The sequence below is a fragment of the Pseudophryne corroboree genome, unplaced genomic scaffold (genome assembly GCF_028390025.1).
Source record: "Pseudophryne corroboree isolate aPseCor3 unplaced genomic scaffold, aPseCor3.hap2 scaffold_874, whole genome shotgun sequence".
Taxonomy (NCBI): domain Eukaryota; kingdom Metazoa; phylum Chordata; class Amphibia; order Anura; family Myobatrachidae; genus Pseudophryne; species Pseudophryne corroboree.
Window position 1 is genome coordinate 233,780 of NW_026970453.1, and position 21,656 is coordinate 255,435.

At 43.2% G+C, this 21,656-nt stretch overlaps 1 protein-coding gene across 1 annotated transcript in view; it reads left to right on the plus strand.

Moving 5' to 3' along the window:
- The window catches only part of LOC135043679 (vomeronasal type-2 receptor 26-like), a 75,672-nt gene extending 56,181 nt beyond the window's left edge, over nucleotides 1–19,491 (plus strand). Inside the window, exons 6-7 of the mRNA XM_063955145.1 lie at nucleotides 2,474–2,597; nucleotides 18,587–19,491. Of these exons, the coding sequence (XP_063811215.1) occupies nucleotides 2,474–2,597; nucleotides 18,587–19,491 (1,029 nt within the window). The remainder of the gene's footprint in view (nucleotides 1–2,473; nucleotides 2,598–18,586) is intronic.
- The last annotated feature ends 2,165 nt before the right edge of the window (nucleotides 19,492–21,656 follow it).

The following is a 21,656-nucleotide window of genomic DNA, read 5'->3' on the forward strand; positions in this document are numbered from 1 at the left end:
TCTCACCTAACCCACTCCTAAATGGGTTGAGGCTGTGCAGCAATGATCATATGTCTGACCATTAGCAGAGACACAATGTTAGGAAATTTCTTTGTGGGTCAGAAGCTAATAATAACCATATATCTGCCCATAATTAACATGATCTCACATATATTGCTTAGGTCAGATATGTATATACACATCTGTATGTACATACAGCACATACTGTATGTATGACTACTGGAAGGAAGACATTTCTTTGTAAAGGTGTGTACACATGGGGGGTCATTCCGAGTTGTTCGCTCGTTGACGATTTTCGCAACGGAGCGATTAATGCGAAAATGCACATGTGCATGGTACACAGTGCACCTGTGCTAAGTATTTTAGCTCAAAATTTAGTAGATTTACTCACGTCCAAATGAAGAATTTTCATTGTTGAAGTGATCGGAGTGTGATTGACAGGAAGTTGGTGTTTCTGGGCAGAAAAACTGACCGTTTACTGGGAGTGTGCGGAAAAACGCAGGCGTGCCAGATAAAACGCGGGAGTGTCTGGAGAAACGGGGGAGTGGCTGTCCGAACGCAGGGCGTATTTGTGATGTCAAACCAGGAACGAACGGGCTGAGCTGATTGCAGTGTAGGAGTAAGTCTTGAGCTACTCAGAAACTGCTAAGAATTTTCTATTTGCAATTCTACTAATCTTTCGTTCACAATTCTGCTAAGCGAAGATACACTCCCAGAGGGCGGCGGCCTAGCGTGTGCAATGCTGCTAAAAGCAGCTAGCGAGCGAACAACTCGGAATCACCCCCATGGTGAGATTTAGCCTTGTGATCACAGGGAAAGTTAATGTAAATCGCATTGTTAGGCATTGATAATGATGCTCACTCCTGCGGGGTCGGATACACTGTGCAGGTAAGTCAATCTTGACTATATAGTGTACTATCTAGTATAAAGTATACTCAAAATTGGCAGTTAGTCAAAATTGAAGCTACATATATCGTAGTCAAAATTGGTGCTTCTGGGTTCTGGAGGAGTTTAAGAGAAATTGCAAAGTCGGAGATAGTCAATATCTCACCATGTGTATGCACCGTAAGTAATAAGATCTCTTATCTATTCCTTAGGTCAGGAATCAGTAACCATACTGTAAAAGAAAAGTATTTTTCAGATACAGTATGTGTAAAGCAGAGAATACCAAAAAATACATTTTAAAAAGATCTGGTTTAAATATCCATCACCTGGTGACAATTGTAGCGTAATCATATAATAAGCAGAAAAATTATTTGTGGGTACACACTGACAGACTCAGACTTGTTCTACAATGAACATATGGCAAGGTTTTATAACAAGTGATGCATAGGTAAAATATTGCATCAGGTCAGACAAGTGGTGGCTCTCTTGTAGAATTATGAGCCCGGACAACACCTCTTCTCTCAGACTGGAGGAGAGATAAACACATCAATATTTTATATAGCCAGAGCCACTGATGCATAAGGTAAATGAGCATTTATCAGATAGACGGTATATCAGAGACAATCAGAGGACTGAGATCGTCCTGTAGTTGAATAGAAATCATTGTAATCAGAATGTTTCTGAATTTAGAATAGAGGGCCCGATTCAGATCTGATTGCTGCTGTACGTTTTCACACAGCAGGCGATTATTGATGTACTGCGCATGTGTATGTACCACAATGCGCATGAACGTCACCAAACAGCGAAAGGATAGTGCAAAAATTTTGGTCACATGGGCGTACGCAAGTTGATTGACAGAAAGAGGCCATTTGTGGGCGGTAACTAACTGTTTACAGGCTGTGTAAAGATAAACGCAGGCGTACCCAAGCGTTTTCTAGGAGAGTGTGTGACGTCAGCTCCGGCCCCGATCAGCCTGTTCTCATCGCACTGCAGGAGTAAGTCCTGGGATGCGCACACACTGCACACACTGCACACACTGGAGAAACCATTTGATGGTGTGTGAGTTGTGAACGGATTTGCAGCTGTCCGCTGAATGAGGGGAATTTTCGCACAGCATACACACGTAATCGCACACTTGCACGGGGTGAATTTACACTCCCTCTGGGCTGTGACTATTGATTGCAGGACAGCAAAATTAGCAGCACAGTGTTCAGGTCTGAATTACAACCAGAGTGTCTCATTGATGACTTCTTCATGTTCTGTGCAGTGATGGCATGTGAGCAGATCCTTTGTTCCAAATTGGGCACCGTGAAGTAAGGATAGTGACATCTGCTTTAAGGTAGACCTTCATCTTATAACAACCTGCATAAAATCAGCCACCCAAGGCACAAACATACTTATTATGAGGTCACATTAACTAAACAATAGGTTTCATTGCATGCAAAGTTGACAGATGTGTGAAACCAGGCTCAATAATGCCGTATACATTAGATAGTTAGTACAAAACTCTGTGACAATTATACAGTATGTACTAAGTTATTTATATCTCTAATTTCATTAATGATTCACTTATTTCTCCATGTATCAGATCCCCAAATCTCGGTGCAATGACAAATGTTCCCCTGGATACAGAAAAGCCTCTAAAGGAGGATTTCATGTCTGCTGCTATGACTGCGTTCCATGCTCTGAGGGAGAAATGTCCAATGTTACAGGTAGGGATGTATGAGAGTAATTGAGTATACAATTGCTATGGTAAATACACTCAGGAGAGAGTACAGTATGGTAAATGCACTCAGGAGTGAGTAGAGTATGCTAAATGCACTCAGGTGACAGAGTATGGTAAATGCACTCAGGAGACAGTAGAGTATGGTAAATGCACTCAGGAGACAGCAGAGTATGATAAATGCACTCAGGAGACAGTAGAGTATGGTAAATGCACTCAGGAGACAGTAGAGTATGGTAAATGCACTCAGGAGACAGTAGAGTATTGTACATGCACTCAGGAGACAATAGAATATGGTAAATGCACTCAGGAGATAGTAGAGTGTGGTAAATGCACTCAGGAGACAGGAGAGTATGGTAAATGCACTCAGGAGACAGTAGAGTATGGTAAATGCACTCAGGAGACAGTAGAGTATTGTACATGCACTCAGGAGACAAAAGAGTATGGTAAATGCACTCAGGAGACAGTAGAATATGGTAAATGCACTCAGGAGACAGTAGAGTATTGTACATGCACTCAGGAGACAAAAGAGTATGGTAAATGCACTCAGGAGACAGTAGAATATGGTAAATGCACTCAGGAGACAGGAGAGTATGGTAAATGCACTCAGGAGACAGTAGCGTATGGTAAATGCACTCAGGATACAGTAGAGTATGGTAAATGCATTCAGGAGACAGTAGAGTATGGTAAATGCACGCAGGAGACAGTAGAGTATGGTAAATGCACTCAGGAGACAGTAGAGTATTGTAAATGCACTCAGAAGATAGTAGATTATGGTAAATGCACTCAGGAGACAGTAGCGTATGGTAAATGCACTCAGGATACAGTAGAGTATGGTAAATGCATTCAGGAGACAGTAGAGTATGGTAAATGCACTCAGGAGACAGTAGAGTATGGTAAATGCACTCAGGAGATAGTAGAGTATGGTAAATGCTCTCAGGAGATAGTATAGTATGGTAAATGTACTCAGGAGACAGTAAAGTATGGTAAATGTACTCAGGAGACAGTAGAGTATGGTAAATGCACTCAGGATACAGTAGAGTATGGTAAATGCACTCAGGATATAGAAGAGTGTGGTAAATGCACTCAGGAGACAGTAGCGTATGGTAAATGCACTCAGGATACAGTAGAGTATGGTAAATGCATTCAGGAGACAGTAGAGTATGGTAAATGCACTCAGGAGACAGTAGAGTATGGTAAATGGACCCAGGAGACAGCAGAGTATGGTAAATGCACTCAGGAGATAGTAGAGTATGGTAAATGTACTCAGGAGACAGTAGAGTATGGTAAATGCACTCAGGAGACAGTAGAGTATGGTAAATGCATTTTTTTACAAACCAATCATTTCAGCAACAGGCTCTGCCACATGACTGTAGCTGAAATAATTGGTTTGTTTGGGCCAACACAAAAAAGAAGCAATTAATCCCCCCACAAAAAATGAAGCAATTCATCTCTCCTTGCACAAACTGGCTCTACAGAGCAAGATGTCGTCCTCATCCTCATCCTCTGATTCCTCACACCTTTCACTGTGTACATCCTCCTCCTCACAGAGTATTAATTCATTCCCACTGGAATCCACTATCACAGGTCCCTGTGTACTTTCTGTTAGCAATTGCTGGTAAAGGTCTTCCCAGAGGAATCTATAATTCTTTTTGATGAACATCATCTTCTCGGCATTTTGTGGAAGTAACCTCCTACGCCGATCGCTGACAAGGTTACCGGCTGCACTAAACACTCTTTCAGAGTACACACTGGAGGGGGGGCAACAGAGGTAAACTAAAGTCAGTTTGTGCAAGGGCCTCCAAATTGCCTCTTTTTCCTGCCAGTATACATACGGACTGTCTGACATGCCTACATAGATGATGTCACCCACATAATCCTTCACCATTCTTTAAATGGTGACAGCATCTTATGCAGTGACAGTAGACATGTCAGTAATTGTTGGCAGGTCCTTCAGTCCGGACCAGATGTCAACACTTGCTCCTGACTGCCCTGCATCACCACCGTCAGAAATTTTATCCTTTTCCTCGCAGCCCCAGTTGCGGGAGAAAATGAACGAGGAGCTCAGTGGCGCACATGGGGGGTGATGGTTCTGAGTACCCAGAAATCCCTCCTGATGGATCAGATTTTTTTTCCAGAGATGGAGACAGCTGTGTCTTCATCTCAAAATAAACTGCGATCGCATCTGCAATCGCGACAGCAAGCTTTGACCCTCAGAACAGAATGTCATGGACCGGAGAGGTGGGGAGTTGCTGCACATGCTCATTCCACAGTTGCTCCTTTGTCTGCACAATCTGAAATGCAGGGGCCTCCAGGTAAATATGTTTTTATGTGTGTGTATGTACAGTATGTGTGTGTTATACTATGTATGAGTTTGCAATGTGTATTATGTGTGTGGTGTATTATGTATGTGTGTGCAATGTGTGTGCTGAGCTATGTGTGTGTGGTGTGCTATTTATGTGTATGTACAGTATGTGTGTGTGGTATGCTATGTATGCTTTTGCAATGTGTATTATATGTGTAGGGTACTATGTGTAGTATGATATGTATGTGTGTTTGGTGTCCTATGGATACAGTATGTGTGTGGATAATATGTTTGTGATATGTTATGTATACTCATGTGTATGCATGCTTGCAATATGTGTGTGTGTGTGTGTGTGTGTGTGTGTAATGTGCCATATAATGTATATGTGTGTGTGTTCCATGTATGTGTATGTATGCAATGTGTGTGGTGTGTTACAGTATGTATGTATGTATGTATGTATGTGTGGTGTGCTATGTACACAGTATGTATGTGTGTGCGGTGTGCTACAGTATGCACGTGTATGCAATGTGAATGTGTGTGTGTGTGGTGTGGTTGCTATGTACAAAAATGTACTGCTCTGATTTCAACAGATTGACCACCCTTGAATACTGGCAAAGCGAATGAAGGGCTCCATCCACAAGTCCCACATACTTAGCGGAATCGCTCTGTCTTAGCTCCTCCTTCAATTTCTCCAGCTGCTTCTGCAAAAGGACACACAGAGAGTGCAAACAGACTAAATGGATTAAAATATTTATTAATAAAACCAGGACTAATAGGTCCAATAATTGATGAATAAGTATACACACATATGAACCACAAATTAAATCACATAAATATGAAAACAGGACACTCCTTGCTGATTCCACGATATTATCCTAAGAAGCTAGGCACATATAGGATTATATGCTTGAATAGATATTTCTTTAACTTTTAACAAGGCATTGTGTTAAGTCCTATACTTGGAGATCATTAGATAAAGCTGCTTCTTTAGAACTATTGTTGCTCAAAGTTCCTTAAGGAAATCCAGATGACCATTAGGCACATAAATATCAACTAGTTCTTATACCATTAGCTGTGCTGTTAATTTCCAAATTTAGTAGGCAACAGTTAATTCACTCAGTGAGACAGAGAAATTCTCGGCACTGCAGCGGCTCCGTCAACCACTCTCCATATGTTAGTTTAGCGGTAATGATGAATGCTTACCGCTTCCTAGTGAGTATGAGACCGGTGGTGCTGGGCGTCCCCGTGCGCTGGCTGTTTAACGCTGCTCACTCGTGGATGTCGGCCACGGCCCCCATTTGGAAAAGGAGGCCACTTGCAGGTGGCTTGAAATCCAAGATCTCAGTGCGGTGCAATGCAGTTCAGTAACAGATGATATCCGTGGCAGCTACAGGAGTCCCGAAGCCTGAACCCTGACGCGTTTCTCAACCAAAAGGCACTGGTTGTTTCTTCAGAGGGAAAAAGCCTGATGAGGGGAATGACCTGACTCAAGCTGGCAGTATCTGAACTGACTTCACATGTGGCAAGTTCGAAGGGTTGGAGAACCTTGCGCAACACGGAAATCATTTTCTGTGCTTGAATCAGGTGCATTCCCCGTCCTTTGCCTATATCGTAGGTGGATGTATATGCTTGAATGGCCTTTTGTTGCTCCTCCATCCTCTGAAGCATATAGAGTGTTGAATTCCACCACGTTACCATCTCTTGCTTCAGGTGATGGCGGGGCAGGTTCAGGAGTGTTTTCTGGTGCACCAGTCTTCGGCATGCGGTGGCTGAATGCCGAAAGTGGCCCGCAATTTTTCAGGCCACCGACAGCATCTCCTGCACGTCCCTGTCGTTTTTCAAAAAAATCTGCACCACCAAATTAATTGTACAGTATACGATTATGGTAATATCCTGCGCTCACCTTCCTTGGGTATCGGTTGTGGCAGCAAGATTGCAAATAAGGCTGAACCCACAACCTTACAATACAATGACAAGAAAAAGGGGTTTTGCAACTGCGCCTGGAAAGTATATGAATTTGCAATGTTTGGTAATGTACCTGTTTTATTAAATAATCAAGATAAGCTACATAATGTTAATGCAAACACAATTATTGACTCTAATAATGAGAAAAATGAGAAAAGAAAAAGAAAAAAGAAAAAGAAGAAAAAAATGAAAGAAGAAAAATAATAATTATAATATTAGTGATCTAGCAGGGATGATGGACAACTATGCTAACAAAACTTACAAAAACAAAAAACTTTGAAAATGTTTTGTATATGCGTGCATACACAAAATATAGTGGAATCAAGTATATCGTCCAAGTGTTGTGCTAGAAAAGAGCGTGGCGTCCCACCTCTTTATTAACACACTTGATGTTTGAGAAATTGTCTGTAACTGTATTCCTCCACACAGTACTGATTTAATATATGCTCCACAGTGAATTGATGTTCCTCTGTGTTAAGTGTGAGTCTATTGCAAGCAGTGATACTGAGCAAATGTCCTTTATGGGATTCTTTAATCCAGCAGCGTTGAGGTGAAAGGGGGTACCCCCGGTGGGTAAACGGGGGGAATCTCAGAGGGATTGGTAATGAATGGCTCCGGACTGGCCGCTGTCTGACCTCCGTCTGGAATAGTGGAAAAACGCCTGTTTATACAGACGCTGTCCACCAGCCTGATCGGAGGGACGCGGTCATGTCTCTGAGGGGGAAAGTAACACCGGCTTGGAGACCCGAAACGGGACTGTCCGCCGTGTACTCCCCCCTTTTACCAGAGCTTTTACCTGTGTCTCCTGTGATCGTGTCCTGGTGTCCGTCTCCACTCTGCTTCACCGTGCGTCCTCCGTCTCCTCGTGCTGAATCTCCTTCCTGGTTGTCAGGACTTGCGGTCACGTGACTCCGAGCTACGTTCTTGTCTCTGTGCGCCTCCGGAGTCACTTGCATGCCAGAAGTGCTGGGCTGTGTGGAGTGGATAATACAGCTGTCAAGTTGAACAGTGAATGTGTTAACCACTGAGTTGATCTGTGTTGCTCCTACGCGTATCGACCCATATGGGTCTTCGTCAGGGAGTCCTTGTACAGTATGTTCAAAACATGGGATGTGCTGGAATTTGCCCAGATGTAATGCATGCACAATATTGGTCTCGTTGTCCGATATCACAAATCCCCAGGAGAGTCTAAGTGTGGTAAGCCATTGTGTGATGATGTCCCTCAGTTTCCATAAGAGATTTTCAGTGGTGTGTCTCTTATGGAAACCGGTGATACACAGTGTAGCATGCCTCGTAATGAGCTGGCATTTGTGAGATGCTGCTACTGGTGGCACTGCTGTTGTTTCTGCGGGAAGAAATACATCTACCCAGTGGGCTGTCAAAGTCATGTAGTCCTTAGTTTGCCCTGCTCCACTTGTCCACATGTCCGTGGTTAAATGGACACTGGGTACAACCACATTTTGTAGGACACTGAGGACACTTTTCTTTAATGTCACTGTATAGTCTGGGAATCGCTTTCCTAGTGAAGCGGACACTAGATGGGATTTGGTACCAGGGACACACTACCTCCATCAATTGTCTAAATCCCACTGCACCAATAAGGGATACCCGGATGCACGTCTAACACCAACATAGCAGTCAAGGCCTCAGTTATCCGCTTTGCAAGAGGATGACTGCTGTCATATATCATCTTTCTCACAAAGGACTGTTGTACAGTCAATTGCTTCATTGAAGTAGTACATGTGGTCTTCCGACTTTCCCTCTGGGATGAAAATAGACTTCCAGCAGCAACAACAGCAGCAGCATTAGCAGCAGCAGTAGGCATACCACTCAAGGATCCACCGGATGAATCCCGGTTAGGAGAGGACTCATCAGTCATGCCAGTGACAAGGCCTGCAGGACTACTGACGTTCCTGACTGAGGAGGAAATTGACATTGAGGGAGTTGGTGGTGTGGCTTGCAGGAGCTTGGGTACAAGAGGAAGAAGGGATTTAGGTGTCAGTGGACTGCTTACGCTCTCACCCAAAGTTTCTGGACTTGACAATAACTTCTAATAAATGTGCTGCAGGTGATGTATAAGGGAGGATGTTCCTAGGTGGTTAGCGTCCTCTCCCCTACTTATTACGGATTGACAAAGGCAACAAATGGCTTGACACCTGTTGTACGGATTTGTGGAGAAATAATTCCACATTGAAGAGGTGGCTTTTTTGGTATTTTGCCCAGGCATGACAATGGGCTTATTCATCCCATGGACAACTGTCTCCCCCGGTGCCTGATTTTAAAAAAAAAAACCACATCACCATCAAATCCTCCTCGTCAACTTCCTCCTCAGCACCAGCAACACCCATATCCTCATCCTGGTGTACTTCAACAGTGACATCTTCAAGTTGAATATCATAAACTGGACTGTGGGTGCTCCTTCCAGCACTTGCAGAGGGCATGCAAATGGTGGAAGGAGCCACCTCTTCCCGTCCAGTGTTGGGAAGGTCAGGCATCGCAACACCGACACACTTGGACTCAGCTTGTGGATTTGTGATACCATCTTAGAATGCACAATTCTTTGTTGTGCTTTTGCCAGCTTACATCTTTTCATTTTTCTAGTGGAAGGATGAGGGCTTCCATCGTGAAGCTGAACCACTAATCATGAACACAGGCCTGGTCCCTAGCCATTCCTTGCTACTCCGTGTTGTAAATGGCATATTGGAAAGTTTACGTTTTTCCTCAGACCATTTAAATTTATTTTTTGGGCCATTTTACTGAAGTTTGTCTTTTTGGATTTTACATGCCCTCTACTATCACATTGGGCATCGGCCTTGGCAGACGACGCTGATGGCATTTCATCATCTATGTCGTGACTAGTGGCAGCAGCTTCAGCACTAGGAGGAAGTGGTTCTTGATCTTTCCCTATTTTATCCTCCAAATTTTTGTTCTTCATTATTTTTCTGGAGATATATTACAGTATGCAGCACAGGACAGTGCACCCCTACATGACACAGGGCAAACCCTGTAAAACTTATTTGGATTAAATATTAATAACCCCTTTATTTGGAGAAAATAATATACTGCACAGGACAGCACCACTAGAATTATATGGCAGTACCACTGGAATGGACTTATATGGCAGTACCACTGGATAATACGGCAGTACCACTGGACTTTTATGGCAGTACCACTGGACTGGACTTATACGGCAGTAGCATTGGTCTTATATGGCAGTATGACTGGATTTATACTGCAGTATTACTGGACTGGACTTAAACGGCAGTACTACTGGACTTATACGGCAGTATCACTGGACTTATATGGCAGTACCCCTGGACATATATGGCAGTACTTCTGGACTTACACAGCAGTACCACGGGACTTATATGGCAGTACCACTGGACTTATACAGCATTACCACTGGACTGGACTTATATGGCAGTGCCACTGAATCTATATGGCAGTACCACTGGACTTATATGGCAGTTCCCCTGAACTTGTACGGCTGCACTACTGGACTGGACTTATACGGCAGTACCACTGGACTTATATGGCAGTACCACTGGACTTATATGGCAGTACCACTGGACTTATATGGCAGTACCACTGGACTTATGGCAGCACAGGACAACACCACAGGATGTATGGCAGCACAGAACACCACCACTGGGCTTATGGCAGCACAGGACACCACCACTGGACTGATGCAGCACAGGACACCACTCTTTCTCTAGACTGGACTTATACAGCAGCACTGGACTTATGACAGCACAGGACACCACCACTGCACTGATGCAGCACAGGACACCACTCTTTCTCTAGACTGGACTTATACAGCAGCACTGGACTTATGACAGCACAGGACACCACCACTGGACTGATGCAGCACAGGACACCACTCTTTCTCTAGACTGGACTTATACAGCAGCACTGGACTTATGGCAGCACAGGACACCACCACTGGACTTATGGCAGCACAGGACACCACCACTGGACTGATGGCAGCACAGGACACCACTCTTTCTCTAGACTGGACTTATACAGCAGCACTGGACTTATGGCAGCACAGGACACCACCACTGTGACTGGACTGATGCAGCACAAGACACCACCATTGGACTGATGCAGCACAAGACAGCACTGGAATGACACATAAGAGCAGGTCGCCACCCAATGCACCATGCCACTTTCCCACACAGACACTGAGGAGGCACATCCTCTCGCTACACTCTCCAGGACTGGAGTGAAAATGGCGGCAACGCGCAGCTCCTTATATGGATTTCAAAACCCATGAGAATCCGACAGCGGAATGATGACGTTTTGCCTCGTTCTGGTTTCTAAGTCTGGTGGGAAAACCTGATCTGGACTTCGATCCGGGCTCGGGATGTGGTGTTTGGTATGGTTTCGTTCTCAAAGAACCGATCCCGCTCAGCTCTACTCTTTACCACCATCAGTGACGGCATCTACAGCGTCACTTCTGACACACATCCATATTCACCACCACTAACAGTCACCAAATATCCCAATATACATACAGCAAATACATGTTTGTGTTATTAGACATAAGTCTGGGTAATATAATATAGACAGGACAGAACTGTATTCTTGACCTGATTCAAAGATTTTCAGTAAAGGCGCAGCAGCTGTGTCTTTATATGCAGTGACTGTGATAAAATATGCATTGGGGAGAAGGAAACATTTGGGGAGACAGAGAGATCCCACAGATGGCCATAGTAGAGCATATATAACATACATTCATATAATCAAAGCATGCACATACTGTACCTGCCTACTCTCCTGATTATGATGTTATTGCAGGTACAAAATTGGGAGGTCTGCCATGTCTGTTTTTACCTATGGGTTACAGGACTGCAGTCCCCCAGTTAAAATCTGCCACCTTAATCCACTGTCAGTGAAGAGCCAGATACAGTCCATGAGACTGCACAGGCTTCGCTGTAACTGGCAGTGACTTCCTATTGGAAGTCCTACCAGCCAGTCACAGACACACAGTCATTCCCACTGGGAGGTGTTTCCTCCCTCTAAGACTGCCAGACTTGGCTGCAAAAGGCAGAGAGCTGGCTTCCTGTTGGAAGTCCGCTCCCTGCCTCATCAGCCCTAGCCAACGTCTATGGACTGCAGCTGGCGCAGTCCATAGAAGCTGTGGTTTTTCACATGTGAAGTGCCGTTGCTGCTACTGCACATGCGCTGGGTCCTGGCATCTGTGAAATACATAGTGCAGGTTCCGGGACCCAGGCAACAGTGGCATCTAGAAAGTGGTGGAGACCCGGAGAATCGCCTGCGGCAGCCCTTCTCTTTCAGTGAGTTGGAGTCACCACTGGAGCTATGTGTGTAGAGGGGTGTGTGTGTAGAGGAGTGCATGTGGGTGAGAGGCGGCACACATGGGGAGACAGATGGAGGAATATAAAGATGTAAAGCAGAAACTACCTATACTACAAGCTGGGAAGGAGGTAAGTCATCTCTGGGCAGTCTGCTCTCTCCTTTTCTGCTCTGGGTTCTACCTATACTACAAGCTGGGAAGGAGGTAAGTCATCTCTGGGCAGTCTGCACTCTCCTCTTCTGCTCTGGGTTCTACCTATACTACAAGCTGGGAAGGAGGTAAGTCATCTCTGGGCAGTCTGCACTCTCCTCTTCTGCTCTGGGTTCTACCTATACTACAAGCTGGGAAGGAGGTAAGGCATCTCTGGCAGTCTGCACTCTCCTCTTCTGCTCTGGGTTCTACCTATACTACAAGCTGGGAAGGAGGTAAGTCATCTCAGGCAGTCTGCACTCTCCTCTTCTGCTCTGGGTTCATGTCAGTATTGCTGAATGGAGACAGTTGAACCTGGTACATGTAGCAGTAACATGATACATATTAGTCACCATTGGCCTGATTAATGTAATCTCTTGTTATCACCGCTGTATGCAGAGAGGACCAGTAACCAGTGTAACACTGTGATCAGCTAAATGTGCCACTAATACTCACCCAGTCCCAGGCATTGCTGGCTCTCAGTCTTTAGGATAAGTTGCCACATGCTGCCTTCTCTCTGACTAGCAATAGTAAGCAGATACGCTTTGCTTTAACTACAAATGTAGTCATGCTCATCTGGCCTGCAGTTTGCCATATTTGCAGCAATCTGTGATCTATAAGTGTCCCCGTGTCTAGGATGCGCGTGTACATCTAAGGATATGCAACCATAGGAATGCATGGGCAGTGTACTGAGTAGCAGCTTGGCATACTAAGTGCTTTGGCATGGTGCATGTGCCTGTGCAGCCAATCCACAGGCTGGATGAGCATGGTAACATATGTAGCAACAGGAAGTGACAAGCACTGGATGGAGCTTTTCTATGGACTGTACCTGTAGACCTCCCTAATTATACAGCTTACAATATCACAGGTCAATACACACTCACCTGTCATGGTTCTGACATAATTCTCCGATGTTCAAGTAACCTGTCCTGCGACTTACCTCAGCCTCCTGTCCTAACTGGCAGGATATCCTGCAGTATCCCCAGAGTGTCACTCAGCCTTGCTTCAAAATTCTATACAGATATGCCCTTGTTCACTGACTCCAGTATCTGCTGAGCTTACAAGTTTCAAAGCTGCAATACCTTCAGTCTGAGCAAGAGACTGTTACTAATTGCTGAGTCTCTGTGCAGGCTGATTATTCACCTGTGAGTTCTTTTGAGCAGATGATCACAGACCAACTACTAAGTGTCTGTGTGCTTGTCTGCAAAGATCATGCAGGCTCTCCTGCTCTCAGTTCTACAGTACCTGCTGCTGTCCTCACTGCATGCGGTTCTCTCCAGTGTGTGCCCTGTGGAGTTTCAACCATCCCTTGTTATTGGGTGCTGTCACAATTCCTGTGTGGTTATTCTCCAGATACGCCAATCTGAGAATGCTGCCCGTGACACCTTACTGATTACCTCAGCACGTGTGGTAAATCCACATGGTAACTCCCACCAGCAGAAGTACCGGTCGCTGCGCCAGTCAGGCCAAGCGACCATGAGGGACCACGCCCAGGGTGAGCTTCTGCTCCCACCCGCACACAAAATCATTAATACATTTAAAAAAAATGAGCCTCTCGAGGTTTTGGGTGTGGAAACACAAATTCCTGAACTAAAATTAAGATTTTCAATCCAAGTCAAAACTTCAAAGTTTATTGTTACAGAAAAAAAGGTTACAAGAATATAATAGTTTTAATAGTCACACAAGTAATTACAATCTCAAGAAATAAAAATAAGTGAGGAAAACGGGCCAACGCTCAGATCACCTGTAGAATCAAATGCTTGATGAGTGAGATCTCTTTGTATATCCTAGACATTATACACTCCATTCTTTAACTGGATGCCACCTCAATATAATGACAATTTGCAGCAAGAGTTTATCATATTTAACACATACTGCAGCTCATCCATCCTGGGATTCCTTCAACCCTCCCAAAACCAGCATGAGTTGAGTCTCAGCTTTTACTGGGCATCTGGGCTCTTCTAGCAGGGGCTGATGCTCTTATCTCTTATTGCATGTTTGATGCTTAGAGAGCTGGTCAGGTAATGTGCCTGACCTGGGTGTTTCATCTTTATGGCTTTCTTTACAGCTGTATTATGAGGCCTTTGTAAATATTCTGAACCGTTCTTAAAATAAGAAAGGAAGGAAGTTAGCCAGTGTCTCTTTACTAGGCTGCAGGGTGGACCACTGTGGTGTTTATACACAGCTTCATGTCTCATGCACAGGATCTTAGTGCTAATTAGCATCTTGTCTCTGAAGTTCTGTGGCTATAATGAAATACCAGAAGATAAATTAAGTTTCTACCATTCATCATGCAAAGACATTTAACTGGTATAATACATTGGTACATCGAAACATCAATCATAATAATACAAATTTTAATAATGCCCAGTCCGTTATAAGCCTGGGCACTACAGGTGTCACCATGACACTTGCAGTAACCTGATCTCCACCCCGCCCAACTGCAAGCCTCAGTCCGGTCAGATGACTCACTGTCCAATCACTGACCGGCAAGGGGGATAACTGCTGGGAGATCTAGCAAATGACTCAGAACAACACTGCTGTCTCAGCTCCAGACTCCTGAGTTCAGTATCTGTTCCAGAAGCTCTGCTTTGCTCTTCAGTAATACATGTTTTGTTCCAGCACTGTGATTCCAGCAAACTACAAACTCTATCCAATCTGCTAATTAAGTGTGCTGCTGACATCTGTTCCCAAGTCAGTTTCCAGACTGACTCCAGTTCCAGTCCTCACCAGTTCCAGTCCAGTTCAAGTATCAGTAAATTTCCAGATGGACTCAGGATCCAGTTCTCAGGGGTTCCAGTCTGGTCTAAGTGCTAGTCAGTTCCTAAGCTGACTCCAGTTCCAGTTCTCACCAGTTCCAATCCGAATCAAGTATCAGTAAGTTTCCAGATGGACTCCAGATCCAGTCCTCATGAGTTCCAGTATGGTCTAAGTGCTAGTCAGTTCATAACCTGACTCCAGTTCCAGTCCTCACAGATTCCAGTCCGGTTCAAGTAACAGTCAGTTCCTAAATTGACTCAAGTTCCAGTTTCCACCAGTTCCAGTCTGGTTTAAGTCAGATCCTATTGTCTTCTGTTCAAGAAGTCACCTGTTCCAGTTCAGCCAAGACTAACCCAATTCCAGTATTTCCATGAGTACATAATAAAGACTTTCTGATTTATATTTCTTACTGAGGGGTCATTCAGAGATGGTCACAGATTTTGCTATCACTACTCATGTGCTGGCGGCCAACAAGAAAAGAGCACAGAGTTTGGCCACACAGATACACACATAGTCACACATACAGAGTCTCAGTCTCTAACTGACACAAATTCATCCACATAGGATCATACATAAAGTGTCACACAATTTTGTATTTATCTTGTGACAAATAAGAGTAGTTGTATAGGAGTAAATGCAACTCTGGAGCCCTTATTACATCTATTGCAGACCAGTTTCATGTAGCCCCCCCCCCCCCATTGCTCAACACTCATCCTCTCCTGCCCTGCTTATCTTCAGTGTAGTTTAGCTTATTATTTGAATATAAACTGCTTTGTAGTCAGAAATCATTAGAACATAAAGCCTTTAAAGGGTCCAGTACAGGATGCAGTTGCCCTATTGCTCCTATGAACATCCCATCTCAATCAAACCATAATACTCCTCAGCAGTGGTGCAAGTACAAAACATTTCTTAGAGGTACTGTGTGCCACAAAAATGTGTGTGGCCAATGAAAATGGGGCATGTCAACATGACACACAGCCCATTTCTCATCACTCTGAGAACATTCTTTTCCATTCGATATGCATCTTACCTACATGGTGGTTTCTAACAAAGGTCAACCTCTGAAGAAATATATACTCACTGGTCAAACACAGTCTTCAGTTGGTATTCACTATTCATGTAAGAAATCACATTGTCCGGAAGATGCCTGCTTGTGTAAGAATATAACCAAAGTCATTGTCATACAACAGAGTTTCAACCAGACTTATGCCACCTGTGTCACCTTCCACTGCCTGCATCTCCCAGCCACACCATTATCTTTCCGCCTGCATCTCCAATATACACCATCATCTATCTCCCCCCTGCATCTCTCAGCCACACCATCATCTCCCCCCGGCATCTCTCAACCACACCATCATCTCCCCACAATATCTCTCAGCCACACCATCATCTCCCTTTATCATCTCTCAGCCAAATCGTCATCTCCCCCAGCATCTCTCAGCCACACCGTCATCACCCCCAACATCTCTCAGCCACACTGTCATTTCATTCATTATCTCTCAGCCATAACATCATCTCACCCAGCATCTCTCAACCACACTGTCATCTCCCCAGCATCTCTCAGCCACACTGTCATCTCCCCCCAGCGTCTCTCAGCCACACCATCATCTTCCCCCTGCTACTCTCAGCCTGCCCCCTTCCAATCTGTCTCTCAGCCTGCCCCCATTAATTCTGTGTCTCTCAGCCTCCCCCCATTCACTCAGCATCTCTCAGCTTGACCCCCTCTTTTACTCTGTCTCCCAACATGAGTCCCTCCTCCTTCACTGTCTTTCAGCCTGCATCCCCCCTCCTTCACTCTGTGTCTCTCTGCCTGCATCTCCCCTCTTTTACTCTGTGTCTCTCAGCATGCATCCCCCCTCTTTCACTCAGTATCTCTCAGCCTGCATCCCCTATCCTTCACTCTGTGTCTCTCAGCCTGCACCCCCCCCTCTTTCACTCTGTGTCTCTCAACCTGCACCCCCCCTCCTTCACTCTGTGACTCTCAGCCTGTGCCTCAGGGTTGGAAATGAAGAGCCAACCCCACACTCCGTATGTGTATATGTCCTATACACAGACAGAGTTATACACTCACTGCACCTTGCTTGTGAGGAGGGGGACCTAACCATTTGCATTAATCACCCCTAGCCCCAGACAGGCATTGTCACTGTTTCCAGTTTGCCTGCCTGCCAGGCCAGCAAGGAGGAGATGTGGCTGCAAACCGAATATAAGGATCAGGGGCAGATCCAGACTGAAATGACAGGGGGACACCATGATTTGCACTTAGTGGGAGAATTGCAGAGAGAGCCTGTGCTGATGAAACTATGGCCAGGTGTGGGGTGGCTTACAAGCTACCAATGGCACATAACACACCACCAATTTATGTGGCAATATACTGTATGGTACATGGATGTTACATGATCAGAAATACTCTACGTTCATAGCAACACACATCACGTAATGCTAACCTCACACACGGCTACTGTAACTACACGCATTATAACTTTATTGTGGCCACACTGTGTATTTATAATTTAGCAATTATTACATATGTTATTAAATATGCCTGCTCAAAACAGCTACACTGCACTGGGAAATAGTATGGGGCTGGTTAGTGTGGGTTGAGTTGCAGAGTGCCTCATACCTCCTTACCTTTTACCTGGAAGTGCATGGGTGGCCTAAGAGAGCAGTGGCCCCTGTGCTGCTGCTGGTACTTTCCTCCTCTGGGTGATTTGCATTACAGGCACATGTTGTAGTGAGGGCTGCCTCTCTGGAACGGGGTGTGACCCAGAGATTGCCCGCTATACCTACATCCAAAGGGCATGTGAGAGGGCAAGGACTGGCCGCTTCTGGCAGCCCATACCCTGGCATGTGTGTGTTCTCCCATATCCCCAGGCTGTTAGTAATGGAGGAAGCGCGGGGCCCCTGGGGCAATGCATCGGCAGGTGATTAAGAACCTCCCTTGGCTCCCTATTCCGCCGCTGGACAGGTTGTAAAATAACACCCTCCCCCCGCTGAATCTGCCACTGAGAAGGATGCACAAAGCCAGCCAGCCCACAGGGTCCTTAGCGTTACAGTTGCAGGAGCGTGATTATGTGACCTTCACGCTCCCAGCAGCCCGAAAATAGAGGAGGAGCCACCGAGCAAGTCCTTGGTGCTCGTTGGCAGAAATGAACAGATCTAGCTGCTAACAGTGGCTATACAGTGACCGGGGGTGTGAGCTGGTGTACCATCAGCCAGATTCTTAGTGGTAAGCCATACCTGAGTGTACCGCCACACTAACACAACTGCTCCTCAGTGAATCAAATACTATAACTGATGAAAATTTTTTGGTAGAAGCACATCAATATTTCCAGTGAATTGGATGTTTTATTTAGAATTTTAAGATGGATATTCTATAATTGTTTTATGTTGAAAAATGTATTGGCCACACAGATAATATGCTATTTTTATTACATTTTAGACAGTGAGACCTGCCATAGATGTTCCAATGAAGAGTGGTCGGATGAGAGAAGAGTGAGATGTGTTCCCAAAAAATATGACTTTCTGACATATGAACAGGACATTGTGGGGAAAATATCTACAGTAACAGCTTTATCTTTCTCTGCTATAACATTGTTTATATTAGGGATTTTTATTTATTACTGGAACACTCCAATTGTGAAAGCCAATAACCGGGCTATGAGCTTCATTCTCCTAGTCTCAATCTTGCTGAGCTTCCTCTGTGTGTTCTTGTTCCTCGGTCAGCCGGTGGATATAACCTGCAGGCTGAGACAGATGTCATTTGGAATACTCTTCTCCACAGCTGTCTCTTCTGTACTGGCCAAGACCATCACTGTCTGCATTGCTTTCAAAGCCACCAAACCCAGTCCCTGGAGGAAGTGGGTCACACTCAAAGTGTCTAATTATGTGGTCATTGTTTGCTCTTCTGTCCAAGTTCTGATCTGTAGTGTCTGGCTGTCTGTTTCTCCTCCCTACCAGGAGCATGACCATCACTCATATAAGGGAATGATCATCATTCAGTGCAATGAGGGGTCAGTGATTGGGTTATACTCTATGTTGGGTTACATGGGGATCTTGGCCACTGTGAGCTTTGTTCTGGCTTTCATGGTGAGGACATTACCAGACAGCTATAATGAGGCCAAGTACATCACCTTCAGCATGCTTGTGTTCTGCAGTGTCTGGATTGCAATGATCCCAGCCTATCTGAGCACCAAAGGGAAATATGCAGTGGCTGTGGAGATATTCGCTATACTGGCCTCATGTGCTGGAGTTCTGGGCTGTATATTTTTCCCAAAGCTCGTTATTCTACTTTTCAGAACTGACTTGAACTCCAGGAAAATGATGCTGGGAAAGACCAAACCATAAGAAATATATATACACTAGCGTGCCAAAGTCTTTGGCCAAGGAAAATAATAATAAATAAAGAAGTAATGTAGTGATGTAATAAAAATATATTATATTTATTCAAAATAATGTTTCACATGATATTGTACCTTAACATTATCAAAATAATTTATAATTTTATAGTATAACATACAGTACATTTCAGATTAAATTGGCTTTCATCAGTGTGTCCTCCTTTGGTATATTTTCCTGCTAAACATAATTTGGTCATTCTAGTCGCCAACTTTTCTAAAGTTTTAAAAGTTACAGTATGCCTTTCCAGGGCTCGGACAAAGTTATGGTTGTTATTATTATTATTATTATTATTATTATTATTATTGATTTTAACACTATAAAAAGGAAATTCATATTTAAAAAAGGAAGACATAATATTCAATTAATAAATATATATTATCTAAAAACATTATTGAACAAAAATAATTAACATACATACCAGATTATTAATAACCAGCTCTAAATGCTGTACATAAGCATATCAATAAACTATTGAGACTGCAGTGAAAATGAAATGTTCTTGTGTTTACAAGTAATATGATAAAATAACTACAGTATAATACATTTGAAATAAAGTCCAAAAGTCTTGTTCTAATCATGATAATGATTTTAGGGAGCAACCAAAGTTTATATTCATCAAGAAAAAGTAATATGAGTAAACATAACCTTTGACCAGACTTGTGCATGCTAGCGTGTATAAATATATATATACTATATATATATATATATATATATATATACACATACAATATTCAGAGGGTGCACAACTATTAACTCAATGTATTAAAAACCAGCGTGATCCAAAGAACAATGATTTTAATAAAACAATAAATGAAAATCATACAATTGTACAATAATTTATAAGTACATTGTTTGTTTGCACAGAAACATAGTACTTCATAAATATTTTCATAAAACCCAACGCGTTTCTTCCCTTATGGACTTCATCAGGGGTACGGATCGTAGCTGGTGATGTAGATGGAGGAAAATGAGAGAGAACAAAAGAGTAGAAGAAGAGAACATCAATTGGTATCACATAACACATTTCTTTTTAACATTTCAATTAAACATTTTTTTTTAACAGCAATGGAAGAGCACAAATAATCATTCTGTTATTGAGCAAATGGAATCCAAAAGATGAAAAACTACTACAGTTCAGAAGATAACAATCATGTATGAAGAGAATCTCCAACCCTTCAGAAGACATTAGAAATGAGACATTGCGAAAAAATAGATTTTCTCTATGATCATAATGATGATTATAATTCTGTCGATGTGGTTTGTAAGGGTAACTACTTACTATGGATATAATTTAAGATGATCCCCTATGACCATATGAAATTCTCACTCTAGATTAGGATATTGTGAAGTAGACAATTCTGAGAAGAAAAGAAATCTTATTCAATTTGCGATCTAATTTGAACCTAAACAAAATATATAATGAATAGTAAAATTTGTCACTCACATTAGATTTGGAAGACTTCTCTTGTTGAAAATCAGAAGTCTTTTTAGATTAGGTATAGTGAAAGTATCTAAGGGAAATGAATATATCTATATGAAGATCTATTTACTTTGTAATTTGACCATCTTTTATTATATATCATAATACTCACATCTTAATTCTAGGAATGACAATAACAGATTATGAATTGTCTTCCAAGATTAAGGAAATACCGGAAAATATCTAAATAAATTAAATAAAAACTGGATAAGCTGGTATTCCAAATTTAAACTATATCAAAGGTTATAATGACAACTTACTTTTAATAAAACCAAGTCAATTACACCAAACAAAAAGTCCAGAGGGATAGGTAATATCCAACTGAAAAATTAAGTATAGGTTTATATTAATTAAATAGAAATGGAAGAAGTACTTTAGAATTAGGAGTCAATGGTAATTACTTACAATACAGAATTCTGGACCTGTATGGCTACCTCCTCTCCTGAATGTCAAGTGAACTGGAGAGTGAGGATCTAGTCTATTTATACCCATATAGGTGTTACCTCGCTTCCTTTGACCTACTGATTGGTCTATGAGAATTAATGGAATAAATGGATACTGCACTAATAATAATAAAGTCTACCATTCAAATACAGGTTAAAATTAATTCATAAGTAAAGGGAGTCATCAA